The sequence below is a fragment of the Rana temporaria genome, chromosome 2 (genome assembly GCF_905171775.1).
Source record: "Rana temporaria chromosome 2, aRanTem1.1, whole genome shotgun sequence".
Lineage (NCBI taxonomy): Eukaryota > Metazoa > Chordata > Amphibia > Anura > Ranidae > Rana > Rana temporaria.
The window spans coordinates 461,179,947-461,197,527 of NC_053490.1; the positions used below are offsets into that span (position 1 = coordinate 461,179,947).

Genomic DNA, 17,581 nt, shown 5'->3' on the forward strand with positions numbered 1-17,581 from the left:
TTATGCATGATTGTCTTACACTTTAATGAGTTTTGATCATCATTACACTGTCATATTGTGTGTATATTTATATATTCACACTTTTATTTAGTTTTGTAAGCGCTGCTTTATATATTTAGCCACTTATCTCCTTTAAGCAGGTGTTAGTGCACTTTTATATATATTTTGTCAAGCTTTTTTTTTTTTAATGAGACAACTTATAAATCCACAAACACATGAAAAATAATGAACAGACATCTTGTTTTGCGCCAAAACATTTTATTACAATCCATGTATAGAATTAAATGAACGCTGTGAGGAGAAAAAAAAAAAAAAGCATCTAATGTACCAATCAGTCAGTCTTGAGATTGGCGACAATCCTGCCTATACACATACACCTATTGTTTTCCCTGGAGAATATATTCCTACAAAGGATAAAAACAACCGGAAATTTAAATTCACAGACACAATTTTGCAATTGTCATTGCTAGTGCAGAAAAGCTTCTTCCATGTGGTAGGTCTGATAAAAGAAATTTAAAAAAAATGTTTTTTTTTTTCTTCTTTTTTTATAGGACACTGAGGCGGTAACCTCACCAGTTTGCGTTCTAGACTGACTTATCAGATGCGTTTTGACACAAGTTAAAAAATAAAAAGCTGGAAACTTCCCAATGGTTCCAAAAAAAAATGGTGCCACGCTCTCGCCTCAAATGACTATTTAAAAACAAGGCGTCTTTTCTGCTCTCTAGGCGTGACCTGCTAGATGGACTACAAATCTGAAGTGGGCAGTTATAAGGTGCAGGACAATTAATGTAATTAAAATTGGCTGTCTGCCATCTAGGAAGCAAGTCCAGAGAAAAAAATAAAATAATTAAAAAACAAAATGTTCTTTTTAGAGGGGAGGTATTGAATTAAACATACATACACCATACTAGAGCAAAGGAAAAAAAATAAAATAAACCACTGCAAATATTTACAGAAGAGAATTAAAGACTTTTTTTTTTTTTTTTTTCCTTTTTTACAAATAGCTGTGAAATTGGTAGGCATCAAATTATCCACTTTTCCTTTAAAACTTCTTTACATATTAACGTGGACCTTTAAATCTTTACTAATTACATTCTGCTAGTAGTTGCCTGGGCGTGACAGGCTGATATCCATTTAAAATATTTTACACAGCTGTGTAGGAAGGTGGCCCCGTGCTCCTTAGCCTGTGGCTCTCATTGGAAAAAGTCTATCAGGCTATGAATATATAGACATCGCCATTGGAACCCTTAGTCGTACACATTTTTAGTTCAAAGTGTTTCAGTCATCGCTGTCCGATAGGGTTTCATACTGTGATGAGAGGAGTGGCGCTGGCTCCCTGTCCCATATCCTGCTTTGTTGGTGGGCAGAACTCTGTGTTATGGTGGAGGCCATAGAAGACGGAGGAGTGCTGTTCAGCATCCCCATAGTTAACGGGTTGAATGGGAACTGCGTGGACCCTGAAAAAAAAGAACAATCATTTAGCTGTAGTTCAACCATTACCCATATTTTTACAAAATTCAATCAGGGAACTGCTAGAAGACAGTATCCAACAACTGCACACATTATATAGATATATTCGTGTTCAGCTTGTAGCAGCCTTCTGCCCAATATTGAGTCCAGGGGCAGGAACCATACACATGTGACACTAATACTGGAATCTGGAGTATCAGCACTGGTTGGTTATTATGATACTATACCTTTGAAATAAGGCTCACAATAGACAATAAGCAATAAGTGATAATAAATGGCACCCAAGCAGGCTTGTTCCTGAGCCATGGCTCTGCGTGTCAATTCACACACAGCGCCGGGGCTCGCCCTGCCAACTCGCTCGACTTATTGGTTCACTGGCTGTGATTGACAGCAGCGTGAGCCAATGGCGGTCTCAGCCAATGAGGGAGGAAGAGTCCCCAGAGACCCGGGGTTCTCATGCACATCGCTGGATTGTGATGTCGCTCAGGTAATTATAAGGGGTGGTTGCTGCATAGAGGTGGTTTTCTACCTTCATAAATAGAATGCATGAAGGTGAAAAACCTTGAGAATTAAGAACCACTTAAAAAAAAAAATGCACTTTTAATGCAGATAAAAAAAATATGCATTTATTATTTTCTGTTTCAGGAGCTTGTAAAGCATTACACCAGCGATCAGCAAATCGCACGAGCCATGCAGGTCTCCTGCACATCTGTCAATGTATTGGCTTGCTCGTACCTCATATGAGCAAGCTGAAACATTCTGACAGGAAGACTCAATGAACTATCACAGTGCCATGGTAGGTCACTGAAAACTACAAGCCCACAGGCTGCAAAGGCTGTCAGACTTTGTAGTTTTTCCATTTACAGAGAACTGCGAATGAATAACGCAGCAGGGTGGGTGGAGCCCCGCACGGCCATGTCTTTTTTTAATTGTAGCAGCAGATACGGTGAGAAGATCCCCGGTCTGCTGTCACAGCAGGAATTGGGAGTCCGTGCATTCATAACATTTTACACCCTGAATATAAATGTAACATGTTATGAATGGTGAACTTATCCTTTAACCTCTTCCTGACCCCTATATGCATATACACTAATCAGCCACAACATTATAACCATTGACATGTAAAGCAAATAGCATTAATCATCTCGTTTCAATGGCACCTGAAAGTGGGTGGAAAATATTGAGCCTGAAGATGTGTCGAAACCATAAAAAATGGTCTCCAAATTCTCCAGATCTCAATCCAATCAAGCATCTGTGGAATGTGCAGGAAAAAAACAAGTCCGATCAATGAAGGCCTCAACTCATAACTTACAGGATCTGCTACAGATGGCACTGACAGCTTGGTGCCAGATACACAAAGCATACCTGTAGGAGGTTCTAGTGTAGTCCATGCCTCAACAGGTCAGGGCTGTTTTGGCAGCAAAAAGGGGACCTACTCATTAGATAGGTGGTTATTTTGTCATGCATGATTGGTCCAGAAAAATAGCAATATTTTTTTTTTTTAAGCCTTTTGCTTGGCATAATAGATGCCTGTCGAAAGGAACATGCATTGGTTTAGTTAAAATGTGTCTGGAAGAAAGAACCTCTAGGTAGAAAAAACCTTTCAACAGAACCACAGGGCATGTCAAGAGAATGACAAGCTTAATGCGAGTTGCTCAACAGTTGGGTAATAGAAAATGGCAGATAAAATAGGAGCCGTTTGGTCTTCTTTAGTACTAACCTGAATTGGGTGAGGGATTTGCTTCCTCTCTACGAGGATCATTATTTGAAGACCCTGAAGTGCTGCCTTGTGCTCCTCCCATCAGGACACCATGATCGTCTGGCTTGTCATCAAAATTTCCCATTAAAGCTTTGCGGATAATATCCTCTAGACCGAGATTACTGGCTGGATCAGCAAAGGAATGACCTCGGGAGCTGATGGTACCTGCAAACGAGTGAAATAGTAAAAGGTTAATTTATGAAGAAAAAAAAAATACCAGTGTGATATGCAAGAACATCATGAAATCTTAATCTCCAGGCAAATACAATTATGACCTAAAGCATTCACAACGTTAGAGATGTATATACTGTTTATGTTTAAATTTATACATGCTGGATGGGATGCAATGTGGCAAATTGAACATGAATATGGGTGGCATCATTATAGTCCATTTGGCGTTGCAGCCCTGTCCATTTTGATCGGATTCTTTGGCAAAGGAAAAGCCGATAGGGCATGGAGGATTCGGCATACCACAAATGTATGCACAATTTCTTTATATGTTATTTCACCATCTAACTCTCCAAAACTCAAAACACCAAAAATAGGTCACCTATTCAAATAAACTCAAATTATTACAGAAAAAAACATACAATAAATGTCTTTTAGGAAGAACCAATCCTTTTAATTCGATGCAGCTTCAGAGTTTCCACAACATAGTCCAAAGAGATATGTAGCAGCAATATACTTTCAAATGCATGTGCAAAACTGAGCTGACATACTCTCAGTATATCAGGGGGTTAAATCTCACAGTTCCAAATCAGCCTGTCATCCGGAAAGCAGTTAGTGTAAATAGTGGCCACAGTACCTTGCCAAACGGATGCAGATATAAGGCATTGATGAAAGGGAGGATATCACCCCCTGGGCGGGATGGGATGGTCCTGGGACCTAATCACCTTCTAGGGGTGCCAAAGCGCCTGTGGGTCCGTTCCGTTCGAGCCGCCGGGGACACCGCACGGGGAAGCCTCGTCACAGCAGGCGCTCTCCCTGGATGAGCGCACTCACGTCTGAGACGCTGTATTGCTTCAACACGATGTAGTGCAGGGAAAGACACACATAAGCGCCCTCTGGTGGATAGACTATAGGAAGTGCACCATAAGGTTGTACTTCAGGAATTCGATGAAAATACAGTTCAAAAATCTTAATATAGGACTGGGACTTCCATGATAAGGAAAAGGTGATTAAAAATGAGTCCTAGATGACGCGTTTCGCGCTAACCAGCGCTTTGTCACAGTCCTGTGACTGTGACAAAGCGCTGGTTAGCGCAAAACGCGCCGTCTAGGACTCATTTTTAATCACCTTTTCCTTATCATGGAAGTCCCAGTCCTATATTAAGATTTTTGAACTGTATTTTCATCGAATTCCTGAAGTACAACCTTATGGTGCACTTCCTATAGTCTATCCACCAGAGGGCGCTTATGTGTGTCTTTCCCTGCACTACATCGTGTTGAAGCAATACAGCGTCTCAGACGTGAGACGTTAGTGCGCTCATCCAGGGTCAAGCCCCATTAACATAAAACACGCCCCCTTAGACACATTTGAATTGGGCGCCCTTACGAGGACGCCGATGGAAAGGGGGGAGGGGACCGAGGACGCCGATGGAAAGGGGGGAGGGGACCGAGGACGCCGATGGAAAGGGGGGAGGGGACCGAGAAAGCCGATGTAAAGGGGGGGAGGGGACCAAAGACACCGATGTAAAGGGGGGGAGGGGACTGAGGGCACTGATGTAAAGGGGGGGAGGGGACTGAGGGCACTGATGTAAAGGGGGGACTGTGATGTAAAGGATCAGAGTCATCACACAAACATGCAATTTGGACCTCTGCTGGAATTTTTTTTTACTGACTGGACCCCATGAATTTTAATTTAACACCTGTTGATCTATACTTAAAGTGTTGGGGGGGGGGGGGGGGGGGAGAAGAAAGGGATAAGTGCACCTATTTAAATCCTGAGAACATATACTCAACAAGCTAAAACACAGAATGGCAATTAACTGGTCTTACCCGAGGTTGTGACAGCTGGCAAGTTAAATATCTCTGTCCCTGGCTGAGCAGCTGCTGCAATATAAAAATTCAGATTTCATTAACGACAACACCGAATTTCACTTGTGCTCAGACAGGAATATGTTGTAAAACGTATGCAGAATAAAATGGGTTTCAGTAAAGGGAAAGAACAGATCTTACCATTAAAGCAGGCCAAGCTTTATAAAGAAGCATTATAACTTAATTATAAAACCAAATGGAAACCATATAAAAACAGTACAATGTCACCTACATCCATATTTACATCTGCCAGTGATAACCATTTCACCTTACTTCATTTGTAAATAGCACCAAATCCAATTGCTGTACTATATACTCAGCCCATTCATGTCTCATACTCAACCTAACATGCTATTATGGTTTTCCTTTGTAAATTAAAAGAGAACCATTCCTTCCTACTCCCCTATATAATGAACAGAGATTCCTATTGCACTCCGAGTCCAGCGAGTTCATTATTAATTTTTGGGCTGATGAGGTTTAAGCCTACTATTGCAGCATGAACAATAGAATAGTATCTATGAACATTATTGCATACTAATGGTCAGGAAAAAAATAAAATAAAGTGAGCGACTGGGCTACATTCTCTTGTAAAGCAAAACCCCCCTTTTTTTATTACAAATTGAATGTTATGAGGCCTTAACTGTCCTACAAATAGTGGGGCTGCTAGCAGACATTTAAATTGATACAGTCAACACTGACATTTCAAGCTTCATTTCTTTTACTTCTCTCAACTAACCAGAAAGTGTCAGTATAAGAATCCTAGTATCTAATACTTGGATGAAAAACTGCTGCCAATCACCAGTGGTAGCTGCCACCCCAACTGCTGGGTTGCACACTTCTACCCAACAGCAATGTCTCTCAGGGAAGCTAAATATGCTTGGCATCACTGCCAAAGGGCTAATATGTAGTACACCATTAGGAGAGTGGTTTATTCTCATCTGGAGGAGGGAAGCTGCTTCAGAGTCGTGCAGTTTTCCTTATGATTTGAAACACCATTCAATGACTGAAGGCGGGTCCTGCTTATCTATATATCTCTTAAAACAATCGTTTTAAATGATTGCATTTCCAGTCTGTCCATATCCCGATTCGCTTCTTGTCTGAAGTGTTGAATCCAAGGAAAAAGGGAATCCAACAACAGCTAGGCTATCATATCATTCAGCTACTAGGCAAGACTTAAAGCGGGGTTCACCCAAAAAATGTTTTCCAACATTACATTGAGCCGAGTTGTTAGAATGACATTAGGCTGTTATTTTTTTTATTTCCTTGCCGTACATACCGTTTTATCTATATTTTCACCGCGGCTTCCGGGTATGTAATCTGCGGGACTGGGCGTTTCTATTCACATGATAATTGATTGACATGCTTCCCCACCGGCGCATACAGCACGTCACGAGTTGCCGAAAGAAGCCAAACGTTGGTGCGCAGGCGCCGTATAGAGCCGATTTGCAGTCCGGCTTCTTTTGGCAACTTGTGACGCGCTGTATGCGCCGGTCAGAAGCATGTCAATCAATTAACATGTGAATAGGAACGCCCAGTCCCGCAGATTACATACCCGGAAGCCGCGGGGAAAATATAGATAAAAAGGGTTGTACGGCAAGGGAAAAAAAAAAAAAAAACAGCCTAATGTCATTCTCACAACTCGGCTCAATGTAAAGTTACAATTTTTTTTTTGGGTGAACCCCCGCTTTAAGGAGAGGAGTAAGGCCAGCCATAGGCTCAGCAGGAACCGGCCAAGATTCAAACCATGTATGGGCAAGTCGATGGATACATGAGCTTGGGTACAACCAGCATGCAATTTTTGCCAATTATCACCCGATGGGGGGGGGGGGGGGAGGGATTCCCCTGTCAACGCTGGGTACTGACATTTATAGGTAAAGTTTATCCAGAGAAAATCTGTTTGCCTCTCGGGGGGGTCAGGAAGGAATTTTCCCCCCGCTATATAAAATTGGATCATGCTTTGATGGGGTTTTTCACCTTCCTCTGGATCAACTGTGGGTATAGGATTGTGTATACGAGATTGTATTTTTAGTTTGGTTGCACTAAATGGACTTTTCAACGTGACTAACTGTGACTGTGTTGATGGGGGAATCAACCCGTGGTTGCAGGAAATAAATTTGCTCCGTGTATTACCGGCCCAACTATCCCAAGTTTACAGCCTTTTATAGGATGGGCATTTATTCCAGACTCTGCTATGCTGCAAAATCCCTCCCGCTTCAAGAATAATAAGAGAAATGGCATTTACTGGCAGATTCTGAGGAAGAAAGGTATTACTTTGTTTTTAACATATATGCCAACATTGACATTAACCCAGTCATTTCTGTATGTCCAATTACTGCCACCACAATTAAGGTTAGATCAGAAAGGAGAAAATGTCAGTCAAGTCCCACTTACCCATATCAGAGTCACCGCCACCAGAGGAGTTTAACTTACGAAAAATCTCTTGTTTCTTGAACATCACCATAGGGGAGGTATTCTCCAACTTGGTGAAGAAAGCGGGGAGATAATTCATATTTCCAGGTGATCGAGAATCATTCCTGCAGAAAAAGACAAAAAAAGTTATAAAAATGGTGACGCTGTGAAGCTACATAATTTGAAAAAGCAACCAATGTTTGAAAAACAGATTCTCTCTATGGCATTAAGAATATTCCTGGATGAATATGTAAACAAGGACCACTCCAGCCTGTCATAGGATAGTAAAATAGCAGCAACATTGATGTGGTAAACCTGCTCAACCCTACAACTAGCCAGCTCCTTTTTTATAGCACAATGCAATCGTGTCTTCCTGGCTTGCAGTGTCCTTTCCGCTTTGTCTGAATTTTGCTCTATAGGAAATATCTATATCAAGAGAACTGAAAATGTAGTTTTATAATTCAGTTTGCCATATTCTAGGCAACTGACAAAGTGGAATCAGCCAACTGCAGGGCTGGATCTGCCAAAGCAAAGGACGACTTCAAAAGAGTCTCCAATCTGAGTTCTTAAAGGTGGGAATGCCCTCAATAGAAACAGTAGATTGATTCTTTTTTTTAGGACATGAATGGCCAGATACAAAATGGGAACATGAATGGCCAGATACAGAGTGGGAACAGTCATAGAACACAAGGCAGCAAAAATGCCAGGAGGGGTGAATAACCTCTAAGAGTAGGGTCCATTACTACATAAATCCCAATCAGCCTGATTAGGAATAGAGAAATACTTTCTAGGAATTGTGCCTATTGGGATATGTGCAGATTGCGTAGAACTAGGTGTGTTTAGCTAGAAATCAGCACACACTGCCTTAATAAAGAAGTCCACCGTAGTCAGCATGTGGTGAGAAGCTGGAGAGTTAATTTGACAAACTTTTGGAAGTAAAAAAAAAAAAAAAACACGTCAGAAGCCTCTGTTATCCTAGTCCCCCATGACTTCTGGAAATTCAGGTTGTATCTCATTGATATAGTCAGGGGGAGGGAGAGGCAGAAGAGCGTTTACAACTGTTCGCATTTGCCGTTTCCAGTAGTGGGGATAGCCTTTGGAATAGATCAGACATAGTAAACAGACAGACAAGCCACATGTTGTACATGAGTGGGAGCCGGAATCAGGAGGCTGAAGTGGTGTCAGTGTAAGACCTTGCTCAGGAACAAGCGAACAGCCAACTTGAGAGGAACTGGAGTTTCCCCAGTGCCTACAGTGGAATTATCGCCATTTGTCCGGCGTGCTCCCCCTCTCAAGTGCCCATAATCCAACATTGCTAAGTGAGGATACTCTGTGTTCTCACAGATTGGATGCAGACTGAGGGGGTTTAGCATAATCAGTATCGAAGAATCACATAACCCCCGAGTTCCTGTGGCTCGGTCCCTGAGGTATCAAGCAACAGGTGAGACAGCAAATGATCAGCTTGCGTCATTGGCTTTACCAACTTGGCCCAAACAAACTATGTCCCTGACCAACATGTGAGGCCTCTGGATGCGTGGTATAAACTCTATGTAGCTGAGGCCACATACAGCATAACGCACTGTGTTCCGGGTTTGAGCCGAGAGGTTGTTTCCTACCTGGAACACAACAAGGTCTGTCTTAGCAACGGTCAACCATTCATAGAAAGTGATGTATTCTACCAATGAATACAAAGTCAGAGAGGCAGGCCTCATTGCTAGAATACAAATCGCTTTCTCCGAATGGCCGAGCATCGCTGTGATAGACTCTACTGTGTTTTGGGTATGAAACAGGAAGTCTAAGCTCCAAAACTGGAACCCAGTGTGGTATGCTGTATGTAGCCGCAGCTACATACAGTTTATATTGTCCATTTAGCGGTCTCACGTTAGTTAGTGAGGGAATTTTTTATTTTTTTTCTAAACATAAAAATAGCACAAATACAATCTTAATTCTACATAAATACTGTATCTTAGCAGCACATACAAAAAAAAGGAAACCCAAAACTAGCTCAAATCACTATAAGCACCTCGCAACAGCTTCTATCTAAAATCAGTAATATTTCCAGTTTATAGGCTAAACACAACTCTAAATAAACGCACGTGCACAGTCTGAAATGATGCTTACCTTTGTTCAGCAGGCTCCGACCTCTGGGACAGTAACATCATATTATCTTGTTTTGAGTGTACAATGGGAGCCTGTGGGGGTGATATAGGCTCATATGGCTCACTCATGTGCCCTCTTTCTGGTGACTTTCCAGGCCTGGATAGAACACAGAAAACACAAGCAATTACTTTTAATAATGTACAATTACAGTATTGCCTTAGAGCAGGGGTGCCCAACCTTTTGAAGAGCGAGGACCAGTGAAGCGACTTGGTAACCGGTCGTGGGCCAAAGCGAGTGAAATGGGTGGATTATAGGTCTGTGTCCACACTGCATATTTCCAGAACGGACACAGACACAGTCCACCCTACTCTATGGGCCCTCCAATTCAATCCACCCAGGTGGAAGGGGGTGGATTCCCTTCTGTTTTTTTTTTTAGAAGATTGGATTGGAGGCAAGTGGGGGTAAATGGACATAGAGGTCAATGTGAATGGAGGGTCCGATTGGGTCCTAAGGCTGCTTTCACACTGATGCACCTATGGCTTTCCTGCAGGTTAGCTACACTTTGCCATAGACTTCTATTATTTTCTGCAGGTGTGGTGCAATGTCTGAAAGCGCACCAAACCCACAGGTAACTGCACTGATTTCAGTAATAAACTTACCTTTTAATAACAATCATCCATTCAGTTTTTCCCGGCTGTTGCTGTCCCAGGGAGAGAGTGCATTTGGTATCGATTGTGACAGGAGCTGGCGCTATACAGGAATCAGCTTATGTGGCTCTGCAGCTGCCTGCTTTCTCTACTGCTGGCTTCATTCACAACACTGATGCTCTGGGATGACTGGTCAGCAACCTCCGATCTGGGCTTGCAAAACCACCATCCCAGTGCAGGAGGTTGCAGGCCACATCAGAGGGCTCCATGGGCCACATGTGTCCCCCGGGCCACTGGTTGGGCACCCCTGGCTTAGAGGAACCTCACTTTATACAAGTCTTATCTATGTGACCTAAAAGAAAACTCATGGATTACTTGCAGTAAAGGGAAGAGATTTTTGGAAATTCTCTCATTACCTTCCTCTAGGTTTGTCAGGCATGTTTTCTGGAGACACCCTGGAGGCTGGCCGCTGGTGGTGCACGGGCTGGCCCTGAGAGTCTGGGCTGAACCTGTTGGATGGTTTGGATCGGACGGGTGCTGCTGGTGGGGCAGTGTTCTGGAATGTTGATGTAGGTGTCTGCTGAGAAGCTTGAGAAGTGGATTGGTTCCTTGCAAAGTCTTGTGTGATAATATGCTGCAGGAAAGAAAAAAAATTCATGTAACACACACACAAAGCTTTAGTGGCGAAACACTAAGCCTAATTTTTGGGATTCTTCCGTGAGAAGAACATTTGCGTGCCTAACTAAGAGTGGAAAGCACTGTGGTAACCAATTCAGGTGAAAACACTAGTTGGACATCTTGGAAATAGGTCCCCTAAGTACCCGATCACCATCACAGACCGTGTCGTATTTAATGCTGGTGCATAGAGCATATATGACACCTTATATGGGTGGAGGTCGGATGCTAAATGCCCAAGATGTAGGAACCCAAAAAGAGACCTAGTTCATATGATGTGGAGGTGCCCTAAGTTAAATAGATACTGGAGTGAAGTTATCTGAAAAATACTTGACTTAGACCCCAAGATATGCCTATTGGGGAATAGAATAATATGTGGGGGAGACAAATAGCAATAATTAGATGCCTTTTCCTGGCACGGAAACTGATAGCAAGGAAGTGGTTGGCATCAAATCCACCAATCCACGTAGAATGGGAGGATGAGGTTAATAAAAGCAATAAGAAAAGAAAGATGTGCGTATAACAAAAAAGGGAAATGCACAAATTTTCAAAAAAATATGGGAATGGTGGATTAGTAGATAAGGGAAGAGTGTGATGCAGAATTAGGGTTAATGAGGCCTTCTCTCGCATTCCAGGAATTATTTCTTCTTTTTTTGCTTCTTGGAATGATTAATAGTGAATAGAAATGGTATATTATTTTTGATAGGGGGAAAAATGAAATATAGTGCATTATATAAAAATATGTGTGCATGTTAAATGTTGGGGTGGTGGGTTAAGAGAACATGAAAGATATTGTATAAAAATGTTTTTTACTTTTTATACAAATAATAAAAAAACTACTTGATTAAAAAAAGAAAATACTAGTTAGAGTTTCTGAAATGGAAATGCAAGCAGCTGCTAAATACATGATTGAAATAATTATGTGTGACCTTTTTTTTTTTGCAAGTAAAAGAGTAAATCTGTTCATCTAGTCTTGTGATTATTATACTGCATTATAAACCTGCAGGGCTAGGAAGAGGGCCTCACTATTTTCTGGTCTTTATTTGAGCTTCCCATTTCACCTGTTCAGAAAAGAGTGATGATGATATGCATTTGGCACATGCTTTAAACGCATGACCATAGGGCTGCCTCAGGCAAGCCACTATTTTTCAATAGTAAACTGATGTGCAATTGTACAAGAATTAGTCTGGAATGTTACTTTGTTTCTGTCTCATAAAAACACAACTTCTGTGTACCATAAAAAGATGTGCTGGTAAAAAAAAACAAAAAAAAAACCTTGTGTTTATTGCATACCGTTACATAAATTATAAAAGGATTGTTGTAGACCACAATTTTCAACATACAGGTAATAAAAATACGCCAACTGCAGGTAATGCTTAACTTACACATATGTGATCAGCTAGGGTAATGAGCCTGTGGGTCTGTGGCACATGGGTGGGAGTAGGCTGCTGTGGGGAGGGAGACTCTTGTGCCCTGTAGCGACTGGCTTGTGCTTCATATTGCCGACTGCTTTCACCTGAAACACAGGAATCAAATTGTCCATCAAGACATGAATCTGCATTATGGAATATAATCTGATTTTAATGCAAAGTGTTATATATAAAATTATGTTTTTTGTTTACATGTAAAATCACTTTCTTGGAGTATGTGACAAGACACAGGGTCATTTTATATTCATGACTACCTGAGTTATGCCGACACCTTTCTAGTGAATGAACACTGGCTGAAAAAGGCAGGAATTCCCAAGCCATGGCATAACCCCTGCCAGCTCAGCTAAACCTCAGTTTTCTAGCAAGCAATAAGGAATACAGACAAGATGGAAGAAATAAGAGAACCCACTTAAGATAAAAAAATAAAAAATAAAAGGGCGGGGGGGGGGGGGGGGGGCTCAACATTACAAGAAAGGTTCCTTTCAGGAAAGCAGGAAAGCAGAGCCGCCTCTGAGCAGAATTAAAAGCAATAAAAATTAAATAAAATAAAAAAACAACCTTGCACACAAGAAGCAACTTTTACTCCTCTGGCAATAATGTTTCCTGAACCGATGGGTTCCGCAAAACACCAACCCAACAGGCTGGCATCTATCATCTAGACCGGGGATATGCAACTAGCAGACCTCCAGCTGTTGCAGAACTACGATTCCCATGAGGCATAGCAAGACTCTGACAGCCACAAGCATGACACCCAGAGGCAGAGGCATGATGGGACTTGTAGTTTTACAACAGCTGGAGGTCCGCTAATTGCATATCCCTGATCTAGACCTTTCAAATCATTGGAAGGATCTTTCAACATCCAACAATCTACAGTGCGCATCTGAAAAGTATTCACAGCGCTTCACTTTTTCCACATTTTGTTATGTTACAGCCTTATTCCAAAATTGATTAAAATCATTTTCCTTTAAAATGTTACCAATAATACCCCATAATAACAAAGTGAAATACGTTTGTTTAATCATTGCAAATTCATTTAAAAAAAAAAAAAATCACATGTACATAAGTATTTACAGCCTTTGCTCAATACTTTGACACCAATTGCAGCCTCAAGTATTTTTGGGTATAATGCTACAAGATGGCACACCAATTTTTGGGCAGTTTCTCCCATTCTACTTTGCAGGAGCTCTCAAGTTCCATCAGGTTGGATGGGGAGCGTTGGTGCACAGCCATTTTCAGATCTCTCCAGAGATGTTCAATCGGGTTCAAGTCTGGACTCTGGATTGACCACATAACTACATTCACAGAGTTCTGCCGTAGCCACTCCTTTGTTATCATGCCTGTGTGCTTATGGTGTTGCCCTGTTGGGAGATGAACCTGTGCCCCAGTCTATGGTCCAGAGCGCTCTGGAACAGGTTTTCATCAAGGATGCCTCTGTACATTGCTGCATTCAGCTTTCCCTCAATGCTGACTAGTCTTCCAGTTCCTGCCGCTGAAAAACATCCCCAAAGTATGATGCTGCCACCACCATGCTTCACTGACGGGATGGTATTGGCCAGGTGATGAGTGGTGTCTGGTTTTCTCCAGCAACGAGGCTTGCCATTCAGGCCAAAGAGTTCAAACTCCGTTTCATCAGACCAGAGAATGTTGTTTCTCGTGGTCTGAGAGTCATTTAGATGCCTTTGGAAAACTCCAGGTGGGCTGTCATGTGCCTTTTACTGAGGAGTGGCTTCTGTCTGGCCACTCTACCATACAGGCCTGATTGGTGGATTGCTGCAGAGATGGTTGTTCTTCTGGAAGGTTCTCCCCTCAACTGTTTCTGTATGGCAATGCACGGTAAATGCAGTCTGACCCCTTTATAAATTTATCTTTATGGGATGGAATTGTCCCAAGAAGTTTGATATAATCAGGTTGGCTTGGGTATAGGCCAGAACCCCAACTCTCTAGTCCAGGGGTAGACAACCTTTTGAGCATAGTGTGCCGAAAAATGTTTTAAAAAAAATTGAGCGTGACGATTTTATAACCAAAAAGTCAACTTCACACACTCAATCACGAAAAGGATTTTTTATAAAATGCTTTAAACTACTTTAGTAGTGAGAAATTAACATCCTGCACTCTAACACCTCAGATCAGCCCCATTCTCATTTGGCCCAACACTAAACCCCCCCTGCTCTTTTGGCCCAACACCGAACCCCCCCTGCTCATCGGGTCCAACACCGAACCCCTCCCTTCTCATCGGGCCCAACATTATATCTCCCTGATCATCTGCTCCACCGCTGTACCCTCTTCTCATCTATGATATGTGTGATATGCTGAGTGGTGAAAAGAAGCAGAGATGAGACGCATCTACCTGTCCTGGCACACTCATCCTGCTGATCCACCTCTCAAATCCAGCCCACGTGCTTGTATGTGATGTCACATACAAGCATCTGTAATGGATGCGCAAGGATTAGCTCAGGTCAGGGGTATTTTCTGAAAGCAGTGAACAGGATCATAAGTTGGGCCCCCGTAGTAAGTTCCCAGAAGCTCAACAGTGATTCCACAAAATTTCACCTGATTGTGGTTTTCTCAATCACAGTGAAATCCCTTCTTTCTGAGATTGGTAGTGGCAACCAAGCGAGTCATCTTCTTCCCAGATGGTGGACAGGGCTAGCAGGACTGTGATTGGCTTTAGCAGTGGCCAATGACAGGCCTCCTCCTGGAAACAGGGACCAACCTTCCACCAGCAGAACTGCACTCAATCTCTTTCCCATCACAAAAGCCGACGATCACAGCTACAGCAAGTTTAGAGAACCAAGCAATGTTTCCCATCTTTTACAATGTGTGGGGGCACAGTGCCTCCCCCTCAGTGCAGGTGCGGTGAAGTCTGAAATGGGAATGCATTAGTGTCTCACGGACACTTCCCTTTGCTGCTCTGCTGATGGGGAGGGAGTCGAGTGTCGGCAAAAGAGGCTTCGGGTGCCGGGGGTTGTCTACCCCTGGTCTAGTCCATAAATCCTACCTTTAGATTGCCAAGGTTTGCTCTCGAAGGACAGATAATAGGTGAGGGTCTTGCCACCAACATTCAAGAGCCAAGGTCAATAAAAAGGGGGTGAAAAGTGGAGGGGGATCAGCGAAGAAGGGAGAGGGTGAAGGGGGTGACAACAGTAGTGGGAGATGGTGATATAGAGAATATCACCATCTCCCGCTCCTGTTGTCCCCCCCCTCACCCTCTCCCTTCTTCGCTGATCCCCTCAACTTTTCACCCCCTTTTTTATTGACCAATTCCAATAGTGGATACTTGTACTGCATATTCCTGAGGTGTCCTCCATAAAAAGTATCATTTGTTATGTGGACTACACATAATGTGCATCTGTTAAAAAAATATATATATTTTTAGTATATTTAGTGAACCTACTTTCAGACTGGCTTGGTTTAGGAACTTCCTGTGGGTAATTTTCCTTCTCTTGGACTTGCACTGGGGAGCTCGCTGGGCTGATAACTTCAATAGTGTCTCTGGGTGGCTCATAGCGGTGGGAAGACACTAAGGAATAGACATATCAAGCATAAGATAAAACAACCCATCCATATAAAAATCTGATATAGGAAAACAATATCAACTCAAAATGAATGTTACAATGCAAAATTAATTAAAGTGAATGTAAACATTTGATTTCAATCAAATAAAAAACAAACAATAACGTTATATTTATGTGTATTAACATTGCAGGGCAGCCCTGATTCTCTTAGCCCTTCCCCACGTTGAGTGCCCACCATAGCCAGATGCTTGCTATAAGGGCACTCGTGCAGGTTTGCTCCCAAGCCGGATCTGTGTCTATTGACACAAAAAGCATCACTGGCTATCTCTAAGCCAATGAGGAGTTATAGAGCCAAGAGAGATGCTGCTCTTGTGCATATCGCTGGATCAGGCTCAGGTAAGTATAAGGGGAGGCTAACTGTACTCAGAATGCATTAAAGTGTTGAAGTCTATTCTTTTATTCACTGCCAGCCCCTCTATTAGAGTCTGGCATACCACAATTTGCAAGTTCTTTGCAAAATCGAGCGTTCTAAATACCTCTTTAGCGCAGTCTTCAGGTCAGTCACATGATTTGCGGCCGCTTTACAGCTCCGAGACATTGCTTCTGCGGGAGGGGCCACAATCTCCCTCGGAGGTCAGCCGGGAAGATCACGTGACCTCCCGCAGAAGCAATGTCTGAGCTGTAAAGCGTCCGCAAGTCATGTGACCAGCCTGAAGACAGCTCTAAAGAGGTATTTAGAACGCGCGGAGACTGAGACACAGAGAAGACGACACAGAGGAAGGCGGGGGTGAGGGGGAGAGAGGAGAGCAGCTACGTATGATGGAGGGACATACTCTGACCATGGTGGTCAGGGCTGAGTAGCCCTGGTTATCCTGTTTAATATAGAGGGGCATACAGGAAGTGGCAGGATCAGGAAGTTTTTTTTTTTTTTTTATACAGTTTAGAGCAGTGGTTCTCAACCTGGGGGTCGGGACCCCCTTGGGGGTCAAATGATGATTTGCCAGGGGTCACCAAATCCTGGGCTGTTTCTGAAGCCGCATTGTTCTCCCAGGAAGGGAGATAAGAGGGGAGGAACAAAGAAAAAGGGAGAGAAAGGAAAAAAATAAAAAAGAAGAGCAAGAAAGACAGTTAGAGGGAGGGATGGGGGAAAAAACAAGGAATTAGAAGAGAGAGAGAGATGAAAGGGAAAGAAAGTTGAACAAAGAAAGAGTGGTACATCCTAAAATGTACTATAAGGGGTTTTAATACTGTACGAGCGGAAAGCACGCAGGGAGCGCTAAAGGTCTGTGGGTTAGGGGCGCAAATTACTTGTCTTGCCTTGGGTGCTTTCAACCCACGCTATGAAAATAATTTTATTGTTAGGGGTCCCCACAATTTGGGAAATTTTATCAAGGGGTCACGGCACTAGCAAGGTTGAGAACCACTGGTTTAGAGGGAGGCAGATTACACAGCAAAATCACTGTGCTGTGTAATCTGCTTTAAGGGACCAGAATCATCTTTTTTTTTGGGGTTAACAAACACTTTAAGTAAAAAAAAACTT

General features: G+C 42.6%; 1 protein-coding gene across 18 annotated transcripts in view; it reads right to left on the reverse strand.

Moving 5' to 3' along the window:
- Window positions 1–241: 241 nt before the first annotated feature.
- Window positions 242–17,581, reverse strand: part of NCOR1 (nuclear receptor corepressor 1) — a 195,733-nt gene continuing 178,393 nt past the window's right edge. For 17 of the 18 annotated variants that reach the window (XM_040338607.1, XM_040338605.1, XM_040338614.1 and 14 more), the window contains 8 exons: window positions 15,921–16,046; window positions 12,482–12,612; window positions 10,838–11,055; window positions 9,796–9,930; window positions 7,657–7,799; window positions 5,227–5,280; window positions 3,191–3,394; window positions 242–1,457 (listed from right to left, as the gene is read on the reverse strand). In XM_040338607.1, coding sequence (XP_040194541.1) covers window positions 1,279–1,457; window positions 3,191–3,394; window positions 5,227–5,280; window positions 7,657–7,799; window positions 9,796–9,930; window positions 10,838–11,055; window positions 12,482–12,612; window positions 15,921–16,046 — 1,190 coding nt within the window. In that variant the 3' untranslated portion in view covers window positions 242–1,278. The remainder of the gene's footprint in view (window positions 1,458–3,190; window positions 3,395–5,226; window positions 5,281–7,656; window positions 7,800–9,795; window positions 9,931–10,837; window positions 11,056–12,481; window positions 12,613–15,920; window positions 16,047–17,581) is intronic. The other variant, XM_040338609.1, reaches the window with a different exon arrangement.